Consider the following 17,848-nt stretch of genomic DNA (forward strand, 5'->3'; position numbering starts at 1 on the left):
AAGTGGAACGGAGCAGCAATTATCAGAAGTCATCACTAAGGTTATTTGGCTATAATTTCCCAGGCATCTGTTGATCTCTGGGTGTTGTGTTACAGAGAGGTGAAATACTTGGGCTGAAACTGGAGAACAGGCCAGGTGTAATGATTTTTAAAGAGAAGCAGGGGTGCAGCTTTATACATAATGTGGTTGTATATTCTTTCTTAGACAGATAGCAAAGGCAGTAGTTTCCTCTTGGAACACTTTCAAAGGATGTCGTCACTGAAAAAAAAAAAATTCACTATTACAGACCCTAAAACCTTCCCCTCAGTCCTACAGCAGCTATGACAAACTCAATGTTTCATTTGTAAATGGCTTAAAGTAGAGCCTGTGCACTATAAAAAATAAAATATTTGGCACACCTGATTGTCTCCATAAATATTTGGATACTTTCACATGTGGTTGGAATATGTAGGAAATAAGAACAGGGAGAAATTGTTCTGTAGTCAGGAAATGTCCGGCTGTATACTGAAAAAAGTCATGCTAGTTTACAGTACCCTTCACTCAGCAGTGAGTAAGTGATTGTCTGCTTGTCTATATCTTTAATTACTGTTGAAAAACACAGTAAACACTGTTACTACCGGTTTCAATTACGTCATTTTGCTTTTTGGTGAATGATTTAGTGATTGCTACTGCAGTACTATGGTTTGAATACTGGGAAAAAAGGTAGACTTAAAGTAAGGTAAGATTTAAGTACTTAGTAATATAGAATGATACTAATAGAATGTGTTATGTTTTAATTTTTCACACATTTTTTTCTGAGATTTAAAGGAATAGTTCACAAAAAAAATATATATATATATATATTGTTCTGTCATCATTTATTCACCCCAATGTATTCAAAACTTATGACTTTTTTGTGGAACACAAAAGAAGTTAAACAGACTCTGTGCAGCTTTTTCCTAATGACAAGGAATTGTGAAGGCACACTAAAAGCATCATAAAAGCATATTTGCTATATTCCTAGTCTTCTAAAACCATATGATAGAGGGATATATAAAAGATTTTAAAATAAATATGGTGGCTAACTTAATTAATTTGAAAGCAAGGGTTTACAATCACAATGCAAACGGGAGAAGCCTCATGTTACAGTCGTCACAATCACGGACGACAACATGCAGGATCAACACTGTTCATTTAGGGTACGATTAAATTATTTTACATTTAACCATTTTAATATGGAGAGGCACTGAAATGTAGACCTTCGTTTATGTGTTTTTGACCTACACTGTAACTGTTACATGATATGAGAACAGTTCGCTAATCAGGTTTGTCATAGCATGGACTCAATAACTTCAACTTTTAGCCAGAGATATATTGCTGGAGCACAAGATGACATTAATGTTCTGCTTGAGCAGGTGAAAATTGTAACTTAAAGGGGGTCATATAACGTTGCTAAAAAGAACAATATTTTGTGTATTTGGTGTAATGTAATGTGTTTATGCGGTTTAAGGTTCAAAAAACACATAATTTTCCATACAATGTACATTATTGTTTCTCCTCTATGCCCCGCCTTTCAGAAGTGTGTCGATTTTTACAAAGCTAATCATTCTAAAAAAGTGTGGTGTTGTGTGATTGGCCAGCTATCCAGTGCGTTTTGATTGGTTGAATACCTCAAGCGTGTGACGGAAATGTTACGCCCTTTAACACTGTGATGCCGTCTCCCGGCACGGCGAGACTCAGTCCAGCTACTCTGCTCGTGCACATCCCATCATCGGTTCTCTTTTAGCAGTTCAGTCAATGTACTGTTAGGAGTAACTAAATAACTCGGAATATTGGTTTATTTCGCATCAGAGGGAGTGTCAGGCATGTTTATAAACCGAATAACTTAAGTAATTTGTGGATTAGTGTGTACTGGAGATGCCAACCGTTTCAAACAATTCAGTTCGATTTGGTGAACTGGTTTGACCGGTTCACTAAGAAGATCTGGTTAAATAGAACTTTTCGTTCACGATCCGGACAACACTAGACAAGACAAAACCAATAAAACGAGGCATTTGTTGCATCCACTGGGGACATAATTACTGATTATAATGACTTATACTGTCTTTTTACGCGTTGCGTATCGCGCTGCGTAATCATAAAACCATGTCTGCATTTGTGATTGGAGAAACGACAAATAACAAGCCTACTCTACTGCTCAAAACTCGTGTTTGAATCGTCATTGGCAAATTATTTAAATATAAAAAAATTTACTTACAGGCTGTGAGTCAGAAGCGCCAGACTGTCCTTGCAAAGTTGGAACTGCCCCACTTTATAGAAACAGCCTTTGAGCACAGACCCATTGTAGGCTACTGGTTCAGAAAACAGTCCTCATCCTCCTTAAAATGCGCAGCAGACATCTGAATATCTGAACACATCTGACTATTAACTTTTTTAATAAATATCTCTTTGGATTTGAGACTTTAGTCTTTGCAACTTTACAGATCTTCTTTATGCACCAAGAGCTTGTAACACTCCAAAGAGAAAGGAAAAATTGAAATCGCACCATATGACCCCTTTAATGAGAGTATGACAACCAGAAAATGAATGTTTACGTCTTCATTGGGATTAAAGTTGAATGCTTACGGACATTTTGCTCCATTTTGCTTGGGTTCAGGAAATGTAATAAAATAAATTCCATTGCCTATCCGCTCAGGATACCTGAAATCAGTGTTACAAGTACCCCAGGCACATCGTTTTTCCATTTTTGTAGCATAAACACCATCAAACTGACTAAAGTTTCGGATCTTCCAATGTTTCTCTATGGCACTGAAACTTAAAGATGTCCGAGTTCTGCTCCCTGTGCAACTGATACTCGACTGCCATTGGCTTATCTGCGTTCGAGGGGAGGGGCTTACCGATAGGTTAATTGCATCTTTAACGGTCCACTCTGTCACATAATTACATGAATCCTCTCACTGTAATCTGACCTGTCAATCATCTTGTCACAGTTAACATCCTCCACATTTCATTTCATTTAACTTCCTACTGGAGAGAAATTAAGTAGCACGTTGATCTGCCAGCCATGGGTCTTTATGCAGAGAACTCTGCTCATATTTTTCGTATAATGATGCATTTAAAAATTAATGGCCAAACGGATGTTTATAAAGTTTCACATTGTTGTTGTAGATGAAATATCCTAACACAGATAACATAAAATATACATTTTTAACAGGTTAATTGTTGTTTATTAGTAACTCAAACCACTTTATCTAAACCTCTCTACCGTCGGTCACGCACATCCGCCATATTTGTAATATTAGCCATGTGTGCACGGATCCACCCTTCAAAAAACAACCTGAAATAGTAGACCATCCGAGGACTTTTGGCGTACTCTCTTCAACATACTATGCTTTGGGACACACTAATTCTAATCTCACATACTATTTAGGATGGATAGTATGAACATTGGGACGCAGGGCATCAGTTGATTTTCACATTGGTCTGAATGAAAATGCAAATTCTCTCACAAACCCTGCTTTATCAGGCATTACAGGCAAGATGAAATGAAAATGAAATCGACCAATCGTTTGGGAGTCATTGAGCTAATAAGGTAAAAATAAATGCATATTATGAAAGTGAAAGTGTGAAAGACAATAAAAGGGTTTTTTGAACTTGCATACATGTCAACCTGTTGTTGGGGACTCCCAAAACCAAAATATGAACCTTTCATAAACCATAATAGGGGAACTTTATTATTTGTTATTTATGTGCTGCCAAATGATGTACATAATGTAAGGTTTTGAAAGAAGTCTCTTATGCTCACCATCATATATTGTAATATATTTAAAAATATAATTCATTTCTGTTACAGCAAAGCTGAATATTCAGCCTTCAGTGTCATAAGATCCTTTAGAAATCATTCTGACATGCTGATGCTTAAGAAATATTTCTAAATTATTTTGAAAACAGCTGTGTTGCACAATATTTATGTAAAAACCATACTTTTTTGTAACAAATTAATAGTCTTTACTGTCACTTCAATTTATGCATCCTTGCTAAACAAAAGTACTGATTTCTTTTTTTTCTGTTTTTAAATGGATTGGTATACTTGTCAGTATACTTGCCCATGTATGACAATACTAGGAAGAAATTTTTTAAGTGGCCATATTTATTTAGCACTTGTTTACCAATGAACTATGCATTAGAATGATATATACGTTTGAAGTCAAAATCTGGCGACCGCATGTTTTACATTTTCCAGAGAGCTCTATATCATTTACCCTTTGAGCGAAACACATGTTTGAGGTCCCTCCTGACACATCCTCAAATATATCAAACCAGTTTCCTTTTGAAATATTGAATTATTTTGCAGTTTTTCAACACTAGTATTGAGATGATACCCAGCTTTCAAATGCAGCTTTCATCCATTACTCATTTTTCACCAACGGCCCTCTCTCTCCATTTATTTGAGAAGAGCATCTGTGTACACTGATTAATGTGTTTGGCCACCGGTGTTGTGTACAAGAATGCAGCAGAAATGCGGCATGGCGTGAAGCAGACTTATGGCTTTCACCATGCTTTTTATGAGGCAGAGGCTCAGCAAGAGTTTGTGCATTAAGGAAATGGGGACATATTTCAATAAAGACTACGTGAGAGGTCCACAGAATAAAAAAAATAGAGGGGAGAAGGAGAAGGAAAAATGTTGATTGCTATCCTGGTGGTTTATGATGATTACAGTTACTTAGCAATAACCTGTAGCTATAAAAACATGAATAAAATTTATAAGCAGACTACACGTTAGACAAACTCAGAGGTGTAAAGTGTTTTCACAACCCATCTCTCTTCTGTTGAGAGTTAACTTTTTACAGTATGTTTGTTTTAAAGTCTATTATAGAAGCACAGAGACTTGAGGCTACAAAGACAAAGCCACAAGGAAATCTATCAAAGAAAATGAAATCTCTGTATTTAATCATATTTAGATGGAATGCTTCTGGGTTTTATTAGGCTGGTTTTAAAGGTCAACCCCACCATAAGAGAACTAAGAAATTTAAATCGAAGCCATAAGGTCTAAACTCTGCAAATAAACCTTCAACTCACATACGTGTGAGACACAGATCCAATATTCTATATCACAATGTCAACAGTAGGCTTTGGCTTATGTTATACATTCATCTATCTGCCTGTCTCCAAAGCAGGGATCATAATAAACCGTAAGGAATGATGGCTTTTCATAGCAACAGTAGGAAGAGGAACCAAATGGGATGTGTTGCAATTTTGTCACACAATTCTCTTTTCACTGAACCGAGACATAGTTAACATTAACAATCAGAGAAAATGTGATCCTACTAATGACGATTTGCTCTTCATAAAGCTGACTGATGGTCTTAATCGCACAAACAGACTTAAGTAAGATTGTTGTTATAACTCAAAGCAGGAATATGTATGGCAATAAACATGCCAGCATGCAGGTGACCTTTAAGTTCAGCTCAAAAGGCATTCTTCACATTCGTGCCATCTGACTGAATCAGACCTCTGTGATGCTGATGTATTTTAAATCCATGGCAGGATTCTTTGGGACAACATGTTCCTAACCTGAAAAATATAAAAGAGCTTCAAGTCACAAGATTTTTTTTAAGGTTCATGGCTTTTGACAGTCTTTCACTTCTTGAAATGAATTCAGATGTAATATAAATCCAAGACTGGAAAACAGACATCTATATCTACAAAAATTGGGTGTTAAAGGGATAGTTCACCCAAAAAATAAAAATTCTGTTATCATTTACTCACCCTCAAGTTGCTCCATATCAATATATTTTTTTCAGCTGTTGGAGACAAAAGAAGATATTTTGAAGAATGTTGGTAACCAAACAGTTGACTGCAGCCATAGTATGTAAAAAAAATACTATGGAGGTCAATGGCTACCGTAAACCATTTAGTTACCCATATTCTTGAAAATAAATTATTTTGTGTTCAGCAGAAGAAAGAAGGATGAGTAAATGACAGAATTTACATTTTTGGGTAAACAATCACTTTAATAGTATAGGCTATTGGAAATGCAAACAATTACAATAAATCGCAAGGCAAAATAAATTATGTGTAAACTATAAATTATAAATATAGAGATTTATGCAATTTTGACAAAATTTGCTCAACATCATATTGGAAACAATTGGACCTTAGTCAAAGTAGACACTATATTAAATAATGAGAGCCACTGAATTTGTTGTAGGTAGTCAGCCTTGAATAATACCACAGCATTATTTACCCTTTATCAAATTTAGTTCCATTATACTTGATTCAGGTGTAGCTGAACAGACCAAAAAGATCTTGATTGCATCTCTCCAATCAGAAATCTGAGGCTCAGGGCTGCTAAATATGTGAAAGGAAAAGATTTAATTAGTTGGGAAAAGAATATACAGTAGATTCTGAAAGGGATGTCAAAACTCTGCTTTAAATGCTTACTGCTAAATGCTCCTGACTCAATGTAAATTTATCAGGTTCTGCACAGATTCTATACATGCGGGTGGTATTCCCTGTGAATTTCATCAAGAATCGCACACAATTTTCAGTACTTTGTTTTTACCAAAATAAAACACCACCTTATTAGAAAAGGCCACCAAAACATCATTCTACAGTATTCCACAGGCACAAAAAGAGCTCACCTCCCTCCCAGAGAGCAAAGCTTGTCTTTTCTCACCTGTTTCTCATTGCCACCGAGGTTCTTTCCTCCTCAGATATAATGTGATCTAGACACTTGACTTGAAGCATGCTGTTTCAACCCACACTGCGTGGCCCCAAAAAAAATACATTCTTTCTTTATAGGTATAGCAGAGGTCAAATCTCTGGAAGAAATGTCCCATATGGTGTTGGAAGCTGACAATGTTTGTGACAATGTTCGCACGGTTTTTCTTTGTTTTATGTGTTCCAGACAGACTTCTGAACAACTCTTTCTGCAGGTTGCACAGTTACGATAGTAGGTAGCAACAAAGTTAACAAAGATTTTTGGGTGAATTATTGACTCATTCAGTAAATCGATCTGTAGAACTACACTGATTCATTCAGAAAGCAAACAAATGAATGAGTCATTGAATCATTAACTCAAACAATTCGTTAGAAAAACATTGATTGATCCAATAATTAAATACCATTACGGTTTGCTATTGTGTGTTGCTTGGAGAGGATGATCCTGCTTTAAATTAATTTAGAATTATATTTTATGGCAGAGTAAATATAAACAATGTAAATGGGAATATTGTGTCTAAAATGTCAATTATTTAATAACAGTTTTTTTCATTGCTATTGGTCAAAGATAAAAATTTGATTCTTGTGCGGGAAATATCAAATGGTGCTAGTGAAAGAGTTTTTTTTTTTTTTTTGCTGAAAGGCAGTTCATTTGGAAACATCTAAGAGTGTTATATGATGAAGAGCTGTCCTGTCACATCTCAGGATCAAAACACTGAGATCTGAATTTAGTTATAATATATTACAGTGCACCACATCAAATTACCTATCATTTCCACTGACATTTATTTATCCTGTAACTATCTAACCTGTCCTTTAATCTACTTTTCCAACAGATAATTATGACAGCATTATCAGCTTCAGATCGCTGGCCCTCCCTATAAATTAATGAATTTAATTGATAAATTAGCAACACAACTAAATGTCTATACTGCCTCCTCCAGTTTTCTGTTTACCTCTGTCACAAATGCTCTTTAAATAAACCTCTCTGAGACACTTTCTTGTTTGTCACTGCCTGTCAAAATTATTGATTTATTACAGGTCAAGTTTACAAGCTCAAAGAGGTATTGCCAAACCTATATTGTCAAGCCTATGAAATAAGCCCTATGTGATGTCAGCACATTATACACCTCTGACTTATTTTCAAATAAATATTTCTAAACATCCTTATAATATAATAAAACAAAACAATAAAACATGTTTTCTGAGAATACATATACAATTAATAGTAAGTAAAAAAAATGTGTAGGACATTTTGTTCTTGCATTAACAAATATGTATCACAATTACATTTTTACGGGGGGGTACATTTTAAACATATTTTTAAGTGAATATATTTTAAGTATATGTAGAGTAATATGTGGTACATAGGTTTTTTCTTCCACCATTTCCAAATTATGTATCAGAATTACATAAACATTACAGAAAATAATAGGACATTTATCTCACTCTATTATTTAGAATATTTAGATACTTTACTAGAGAAAAAGGCAAAAAAAAAAAATATGGCTAAATAAGCAGATTATATCAACAGTTCAAGTTTAAGTTTTTTGCTTTTACATTAATAAATGATCTGTAACTGAAAGTTCTTTTGACAAACACTGCTGCCAGAGGACTGATATCATACAAGATCATGTGTGAAATGTTTCCAGAAGTCTAATCAAATGAACTAGTATTTCTCCAGCCACATTCTCCATGCTAAATTAGATATCCCCTACCCACCCGCTCAGGTGGGTGCAGAAATACTACACTTCAGCTGTCCAGAATGCTACACATCCACATAGTTTAGATGTACTGTTGAAAATAATGCACCATGGCATGAGGAAATCAGTCAAGCAATCTCGCCTCTAATGGCAGCCCTCCCCAAACGTCTAGATTAAATTTACCATCTTAGTAAAATGGTTAAAACAGGCAAGAACCACATGCTGACATGCACATGTGAGGGTTTTTCTCACTGCAGGCCATTCTCAGTTACCTGACTCAATAAAAGAAGGTTTGGTAAAGTTTACAGACTCTGCTCTACCGTATTGTGTTGGGTTACTCCGCTCCACTGAGTGGAAAAGGGTAGTGGGTGCCCTGAGAGCACACTTCCTGTTAACCTTGGTGGTCTATTTGAATGAATTCACAGATGGTCACGCAAAAAAACTCTAAAGAGGCCTAATGTCCCAGTTATCATTTCATATTTTATTTTGAATCTGATTCGTCATAAATGTATGATGGGATTAACAGTTAGGTTTGGAAAGCATGATCACTCTGATTGTGATGGTTGGCCGTGCGAGGTTCATTCCCTCTAACGTCTCTATTTCTTAATCTAATGTCAAAACCAGACACGCATCGGGGACAAAGCATTAATCAAATACTTGTCATGCTTCTCTGCTGAAATTAGAGGTTGAACGTTTAATAACTCCGCTGCTGGGAGTCGTTCTAGGAGAACTTTGTTTGTTTACTGAAATTGACGATCAACTTAAATGGGACTTCAGGATGGATGTTCTCTCTTTTCCTATACATCAGCTTCAGCATCTGTTGAACAGAAGGACTGGAGTGTAAAATGCAGATAAAAACATGCACTGACCCATGGAGAGACAGAGGAAGAACAGGGGCTTCCGACAAAATATAGACTCGTTCAGTGAGGGAAGTCATCGGTCCCCAGCTATTTGATTGACACCGTCCTGAGAGAGCAATGCAGAACATTCCAAAATTCAAGAAGGCCTTGACCTCGAGTCCAAAAAGGACTTTACCTCATAGCTGGAAGGCTGCCTGAAACAGTAGCAAGCACAATGTCAATGTTAGAGAAACTGCACTGATTTCATTTTGTCAAAACTTGTAGAATCTTCTTTAAAAGTAGGCCTAATGTTAATGGTTTCCCACTCTCTAACCACCATTTTGCATAATAGAACAGTGGAGAATTTCTGAATGATATGCTGTTTGAAAACTTAAAATTCAAAATAAACAGTTAGAGCCACTGGTCCAGAATGCTAGACCATGGAGAGCAAACAGTCTTGATGTTATGTTTGCAAATCACCTGTTACAACATATGGTTAAGAGCTCAGAACATGCATCTCCACATGTGTGGAACATTTGAATTTCTTCAAGTGAAATTTGTGGGAACTTTTTGAAAGATGCTGCCTTCAAGTGTCTATCAGTGGTTTCATCACAACTTTAAAATAACTGAGGTTCTGCAAATCAAAATAAAACACCTTGCTAAATAATACATTATAATTCACTACAGACATGCCTTCTACCGTTTTACAAGTGTTTCCGTAATGTTTAAAAATTGTCATGCCCTATTCCAACTCGACAAGTCATGCCTTTCCCACTTGTAAATACGACTTCGTTCAGTCATTCATTTGCTTGTAACTTGTAATTACAATATTTCCAACTCTACATGAAGGGCATAAGAGGACTGACCAAAATAACAGATATAGTAATATTTAGATGCTGAACCATGTTTAGCACAAGCAGATGAAATCATTTTGCAAACGTTCTTCCATTTCACTTTCTCTGAGCTCATATAAAAACTGAGGTACCCACTAATACTAGACTGCCAGCTTCTTTTCTGCAGTGTGTTCAAATGCTGACTTTGCAAGGCTTAATAGTATGATGTCAGAATGAACAGCCCACACAAGTAGCTCATGAAAATCAAATAGGACACTGTAAAAGTGAAACTGATTTGAGCTCTTTGTGATGATGTTTAAATGAACCAGTGAAGATGCTAATATTAAAAGAATATGCACTTTTAATCTCTTTTCTATAAAATAAATCTGAGAATGTCAAGAATTCACACAAAAATACTTTTGGCACAGGTTAAAAACATTAAACAGCAAACTCATTTGGTGCACATCATGCAAGGTTCAGTTTTGTTTCTCATTTTCAAGCGGGAGTCAAACTAGAATGTCTGAATATGAATTCAGTGGAAGTGAAGCCCTTCACACCACTGTGATTAATTTTTTATTTGTTTAAGAACAAAGCGCAAACCGAATCAGCTTTGTTTTTGGAAAGGATTGATCTCATTTAAAAGCAACTAGTGGGGTTTCAAGTGGCCTGCGAACAGCAGGAAATTTACTTAATATGTTTGAAGCCTACTCTTCAGAAATCTTTAGAAGATCAGAGTTGCAGATATTAGATTCAGCTTCAGAAGAGCAGCACATGCATGACACAGTATGGCATTCTGCTTTATATTGATAAGTTTAAAAGAAATAGAACTATGCTGTGAATTTTCTAGATCAACAGCATTAATGCCCAGATATTTCCAAAGCATGTCCTAAATAGATTTATTTGCACAATGTTTTATATATGTGGAGTTCTTCAAATAGTATTTTTCCATGTAAAGATGATTATGGTAAATTTAATAATCGGTGGGACCTTTGAAACTGCACTCCCATAGAAACTAATGCAAAGATTCTAGGATTTTTGCTCACTGGTCACTAAATTTGACAGGTATATTTCTGAGTAAACATCCAGGAATGGCTCATGAATTAAACATCACCACATGGCATAATTTCTAGCAAGTTGTCAAAAGCTCTTCCTAAGATTATCTGCGTGTACAGCAGGGGTTTTTGAAGTATTGACACAAAAAATATTTACAAATGGAAAAATATGGGTAGAGTCTTCAGCAACTATAGTTGCCTGCAGGCTTATGTGGGTTAAAATTACTTAAGTTCCCTTTCTATTCATATTGATTTATTTACGTAAACCTCACATCATAACAATTGGTTTATAGAAGCATAGCCTGGTGTCTAGACCTCACAAGATCTGTTTTCCACTTTAATTTACATAATGGATCTTATTTGTGAAGTTGTACAATTTGACATATGTTAGTATTTTTCTCAGAACACATCTCCTTGTATCTTTTAACAAAGGCCAATTGCTTGGGAAATTCTACAGGAATTTACTAGAACCATTTTTTATGAATGCCTTGGGGTTGAACTAACCAACGTCATGCAGAGAAGCACATAACAAGCTGTTTGTTGGTTTTTATTTTGTTGTCGTCTGCTTTTTTCTTCTTTTCAGTTGCATTGTTTTATTGGGGGATTTATCCTGTGGTAATGACAGAATAGTAGATGAGCATAAGAAATGCCAAAGTAATCTTCATTTAGTACTATGTTATGGAAGTGCTGGCTTAAAAAAACAAAAAAAAACTTACCTCTGATATCAAGCTGTGAGGGAGGAATTTTAAAACAGAAGACTCACGCTGTCCCCTGTTTATTCTCATACTTTGTAGCCATATAATATGCTCAACAAATTTTCTGTCTAAATGTGCCCAGATTTCCTATTTGTACAGCCAGTCAGCATTACAATCAGACAATTGTCTCAAAGAGAGCTTGTTTCTGTTTTCTTGAACTGCTACTAACACAATGCAGGTGCAGGTGCAGAATGCAGGTCCTCACAATGTCTCAAAGGTCACCGAGGTGAGATAGTTCATGTGTCCAGATGCATTTTCAAGTCTGAAAATGTCATTTGTGAAGACCAACCTGTGAAACTGAGCCAACTGATGCTAAATGTTTTTGCTGAATTAAAAAGCCAAGCTTTAAAATATATCTTATCGAGCCGAAATTGTGAGGAAAAAAAAAGTTAATAGAATATTGTTGCGGGCAATAGGAGGTCTTGGAGTCAAAATAGGCTAAAGGTTAAGAACTACTGCTTTAAATGCATACAACCTATATGACAGGTATTTAAAGTTTTAAGTATACAGATCATACAGATTTTGTCAAAGTGTAGGCTACTACTACATTTAAAGCACGTTTGTTTGACGAGTCTGCTGTTGTTGAATTAGTAGCGACATTCTGCCACTATCTGGCTAAGTACTGCAATTACACACAAACTATTACTGCTCTTCATACTTTATGATTTTACTGATTATTTTGTCTTATGAAAAATTTTTTGTATGTTACACTACTATTTTCATGGCTGGTAATAACAGAGCTCTGTTATTCTCTGTGGACTTTTCAAAAATGAATCGAAGTCTATAAATATGATTCGCCGTGACATTCAGACAAAGCCAGTTCTTGGTAATATCGTCGGCTATATCGTATGACAACAAAGTATCATAACTTTTGCAAACAGTTTACTTCTGTGTTTTGCTTGTTTTGAGTGAGGACAAAACCCAAATGCTCGACTGAGCATTGAATATGACCAGGAGATGGCAGTAACGATATACTAAACTCAATTCTTACCCTTCAAACCACCATCGAGGTTACTGCTGGATCAACATGGCGGCAGGGAAGCTGCTCAGCACGGGGATGGGCTTTCTGCAGTCGTCCTTGCCGATTTGTAGACAGGTAATTCACTTTTTAAAAATCAGATTTGTAAATTCAAAGTCTGTTAGGACTTTAAATGCATTTTATTTGTGTTTGAATGGTGTTGTATTTGGATTGCGATCCCGTTAGACTGTAATAAGATAACCTACACAAAGACATAGGCCTACTAGTGACATTTATAGTTTACAATTTTTTTTTTTTTTTTTTTTTTTTGTAATTTGTTTTGGGCTTTTGTCCAGGTGTACTTAAAATTTACACGTATTCAAATGTAACCTCTGCTCTGCTCTTCTTCAGGCCTACAGAGGTTCACTTGGAGTGGTGGAGCAGGTCAGGAGCTACTATGTTGACTGGAGGATGGTTCGAGATGTGAAAAGGAGACAAATGGCATTTGAATATGCAGACACAAGACTGCGCATCAATGCCATTAGGAAGAATACTATTTTACCAAAAGAGCTACAGGTAACTGTTACATTCAAAGTTTTGCAGTCTCCATTCGATGGAAGTTTATACCCTCTTTAGATTGTTTTCCATTGTACGTGATTGGATTTTTTTTTTTTAAATCCATTTACACATTAATTAATTAACCTTTATTTTGACTTCCAATGAATAATTAAATTAAATGTCAAAATATTGCTAATAATACAGGCCATGTCTCTCGTTTATTTCCTTTAGGAGGTAGCTGATAAAGAAATAGCCGCACTACCCCGAGACAGTTGTCCCGTGCGCATTCGCAACAGGTGTGTGATGACATCACGTCCTCGTGGAGTGAAGCGCAGGTGGCGTCTCAGTCGCATTGTTTTTCGACATTTAGCTGACCACAACCAGATGTCTGGAATACAGAGATCAATGTGGTGATCAGCCATTGGATTTTTTTTTTTAAAACCTTCTCATAAAAAAGAAGATATTCTTGCATAAAATGCAAAGACACAGAGCTGGAAAACCAACAAGCACCTGCTCAAATGTTGTATTTTTTTTCTGCTAAATTGGTTCAGATTTCACATTGTCACTTTTTTTATTTTTAATTTCATTTTCAATTGATGGGAAATTATGTAATTATTTTATTGTAGATACAATAAAAAGGTGTAATGTGCTACTTTTGTGTTTTGTGATTTTATTGTTATATTTTAGGTTTCAGGTTACTTGTATATAACCTATTTACTTATTGATTGTATTTTGGTGTCACACTGAAAGATTATATTTTTTGACTAATTTGACAAAAAAATACATAAAGCTTAAAATAATTTGTTGTAAATTACATTTTAAGTCTTATTTGTACGTTGACAATTTTTTCTTGTTAACTAGTAAGTATATTAGAATATTTTCTGGTTTCTGTAATAAATCTTGAAACTAATGAGTACATTTGCATTTTTAAATTTAGTGTGTATTTTTGTACTTTATTATGGTAAGAATCATTTTTACCCTGTATGTTATGTAATACATTTGTAACAATGTAATTATTTTTTATTATTATTATTATTATTATTATTATTATTTTATTTTTTATGAATATTCGTTTTTTGTAATAATTATTAAGTAGTGGTCATTTATCAAAGGCAACTAAAATGATGACTTTTATTTTGACATCACATAACGCGGAAGCAAGAATCCTTCTAGAAATAACGCTAAATGCATATATTACCGGACAAGCAGCGCCCGATTGAAAGCAAAGTTCATTTTCATTACTTGAATTAAAAACTGCAGAAGGTAGTTTCCTGAGGTTTCTTCAAAGCAGCGATGGACATCAATGAGCTGGTATAATGGACTGTGTGTGTTACTTATTTTAGCTCCATGTACGTTACGTTAGTGAGTACGTTATATAGCAGTCTTGCCAGCCGCCAGGTTTCGTTTTCATTGTACTGTAAAGCCTCATGCACTGATATACAGAAGCTTATGAATGTGAATGAAAGTCCTGTTTTACTAGCTTGTTTATTGGACACATTGGGTGAATTAAGTATTGCTTGGCTCTGAGATGACAGCTGCCTGCTGATCTCACCTCACCTGTGCTGAACATGTAAACATGCTTCTTTACTTATTCTCAGATTTGCCTCTGTGTCTTTAGATCGCAGGTTTTGAGAGTGATCTTAAAGAGATCACGAGTCTGCTGGAGAAATGTGAACGCCAGCGCGTGCGAGACGTGTTAACGCAAGAGCAGAAGAAGGTAGAGAAAGAGCTGGCGAAGAAACGACAGCAGAAACTGCAGCAAGCCAAGAAAGACTCTGGAGACAAAACTGACACTACACTCAAAGGATACACAGTCAAAATTAATAATTATGGTGCGTTCATACCTCACGATATTATGGTCTATACGGTCTATACTTGGTCTAATACGCCTGTCAATGTTTTGTGTGTGTGTGTGTGTGTCTTAGGATGGGACCAGTCTGACAAATTTGTCAAAATCTACATTACACTAAAAGGAGTACATAAAATTCCAGTTGAAAATGTTGAAGCCAACTTTACAGAGAGGTATTTTTTCACATTGAATATTGCTGAATTTGGGTTTATCTTTTTTATTATGGTAACATTATGGAATATTGCTTATTTACTGTTATGTTTAATAATTAATATTTAAATAAATACTTAAAATTCACATTCAAATATATACTGTGTGTGTGTGTGTGTATATATATATATATATATATATAAAGTAATGTTCTGCTATTCTGTCTTCACAGAGGCTTCCATGTTCTAGTCAAAGATCTGGATGGGAAGAACCATCAAATGACAGTCAACAACCTTTTATTCCCCATTATTGTAGCAGAGAGTAGTAAAAAGGTTTGTCATTTTTTTGTATATTGGCAAATTGATTTGTTTTTTGGATAAAACTGTATAGATAAAAAGAGGCAATTGTGAAATTCATTCATTTGTTTACAGATAAAAACAGACATGGTGCTTGTTATGTGCAAGAAGAAGTCAACAAAAAAGTGGGACTGCTTGACACAAGTCGAGAAACAGTCTAAGGAGAAAGAGTGAGTAAAATGCACACAATTTCATTCTGTATTGGTTTTGCTTTTTAAAACCGGTATATTGAAGCTAATTTTAAAACAAATGGTGCAGATGCATAAAAATAAAATATTAATTTAGAAATTATAAATGTAAATTAACATTATTCAAACTATTATAAAAAACTATATTACTGTATATTATAAAAGTATATAATTATTACAAAATATATATTTGACTGCATAATGCACTATTATCAGGGTAAGATCATAGTAATAAGTATCATACTTAATTTGGTTCTTCAAATTATGTTTCTAAATATCATGAATTGTAATTGAATGGTAATCTATCTGTTTCAGCAAACCCAACTTGGATGAGAACGCTGATCCAAGCGAGGGGCTGATGAGCGTGCTGAAGAAGATCTACACGGATGGAGATGACGAGACCAAGCGCACTATTAACAAGGCCTGGGCTGAGTCTCAGGAGAAGAAGGCCAAAGCAGATGACTTTGACTTCTAAGCCAGCTTATTGGTCTGCTTCCACAGTGAAACAACCAAATTCAGCTGCTGCATACATGCCATTCCAATTTATTCCGATTATTTTATGTATTTTTGTACTTTTTTCCAGTTACATGCAGCTGTTACTGAAAATTTTGTTTCGTAAAGTGTTTCCATTCCCACTGTAATTTTCAAAGCATTCATAATTTTAAGTTGTTTCATATAGTAAACAAACGTTTAGGTAATTTTAGTCAATGTTATTGCACTTAAGACCATGTACCTTAAATGTGGAAAATTAAAATAAATTTAAAAAGTCATTTATTGCTTCTGGTGGTCATGAAATTAAATATTGCTGTCATGTATTATTACTCTCATCATCATGGAGAGGAAACAGAGTATCTCAACTAAATAAACTGTGGAAATAGAAGAAAACAGTGTTTGTTAATTAGAATTTTAATACAGTCTCAAAATCTTTTTTTAAGACTTGTACACATAAATGTATTTTTATGTACAATAATTGGTCGCTGTAGTTTACCTATCAAGCCACAAGGAGGTGCGTGCAAACGGGATGTACATAGGTTTGTTTATGATATTTTTTGCGGTAAAATTATGGAAACATATGGCTTACTGTAGTCAATATTATTGTTGAAATTAGTACTACATACCTTAAAAATATTAATAAAAGAAAAAAATGCTCATTGCTTCTGGTACTCAAAAAAAATTAAATACAACGTTACTATTACTACTACTGCAATTGATACATTCTCATTTGTTTTATTTATAACAATATAATATTAATAATAATAACTGTAGTTTATTAAACCACACGGAATTTTTTTTCTATCTATTGTTGTAAAATCATTGAAAGCATGGGTTCTATGTTTATTGTAATATTATTCTAGTAACTGGGACCATATAACTTAATAGTGATAAAAAGAAAACGTAAAAAAGCGTTTCTGAATTATTTTTTTTATGCATTTATAACACCCATGTTAATTAAATGAAATAGTGTTGTGATGCATTATTATTCAGATGTATGAATGAAACTAAACTAAACAGTGAATCAGTGTTTGTCAATTATATTTACATTGCATTATATTTTCTAATCTAGAAAACATTTTGTGCAAAAAGTGAGGAAAATTCCCCGTAGTTTATTAATTCAGCCACAAGAGGGCGCATGAAGCCACAAGTTTCTCTTTCAGTTCTGTACAGCTGTATGTTCCACAATGATGTAATTTTGCTTTCTCCACATGATGTAAATACAGTCTGTGTACATGCAAAACTCGTGTCGGCCATCTTTATATGTGACCCTGGACCACAAAACTAGTCATGAGGGTCAGTTTTTCGAAACTGAGATTTATGCATCATCTGAAAACCTGAATAAATAAGCTTTCCATTGATGTATGGTTTGTTAGGACAATATTTGGCTGAGATACAACTATTTAAAAATAT

General features: G+C 34.8%; 2 protein-coding genes across 3 annotated transcripts; both read left to right on the forward strand.

The window, feature by feature from the left end:
• The first annotated feature begins 12,828 nt into the window (after positions 1-12,828).
• Positions 12,829-14,052, forward strand: LOC122136362 (28S ribosomal protein S14, mitochondrial-like). The gene is made up of 3 exons (XM_042719311.1): positions 12,829-12,980; positions 13,254-13,418; positions 13,632-14,052. Exons 1-3 carry the CDS (start codon positions 12,912-12,914, stop codon positions 13,812-13,814), a joined length of 417 nt encoding a protein of 138 aa, XP_042575245.1. The 5' UTR covers positions 12,829-12,911; the 3' UTR covers positions 13,815-14,052.
• A 487-nt stretch (positions 14,053-14,539) lies between these two features.
• Positions 14,540-16,713, forward strand: LOC109078963 (calcyclin-binding protein). 2 transcript variants are annotated; one of them, XM_019094140.2, is made up of 6 exons: positions 14,540-14,711; positions 15,019-15,232; positions 15,326-15,422; positions 15,632-15,731; positions 15,831-15,925; positions 16,259-16,713. In XM_019094140.2, exons 1-6 carry the CDS (start codon positions 14,694-14,696, stop codon positions 16,416-16,418), a joined length of 684 nt encoding a protein of 227 aa, XP_018949685.1. In that variant the 5' UTR covers positions 14,540-14,693; the 3' UTR covers positions 16,419-16,713. The 2 variants fall into 2 exon arrangements, with proteins under 2 accessions (XP_018949685.1, XP_018949686.1); XM_019094141.2 differs by having other exon boundaries at positions 14,566-14,725.
• Positions 16,714-17,848: the final 1,135 nt, after the last annotated feature.

This window comes from Cyprinus carpio, chromosome B2 (genome assembly GCF_018340385.1).
Source record: "Cyprinus carpio isolate SPL01 chromosome B2, ASM1834038v1, whole genome shotgun sequence".
In the NCBI taxonomy this organism is placed as follows: Eukaryota; Metazoa; Chordata; class Actinopteri; order Cypriniformes; family Cyprinidae; genus Cyprinus; species Cyprinus carpio.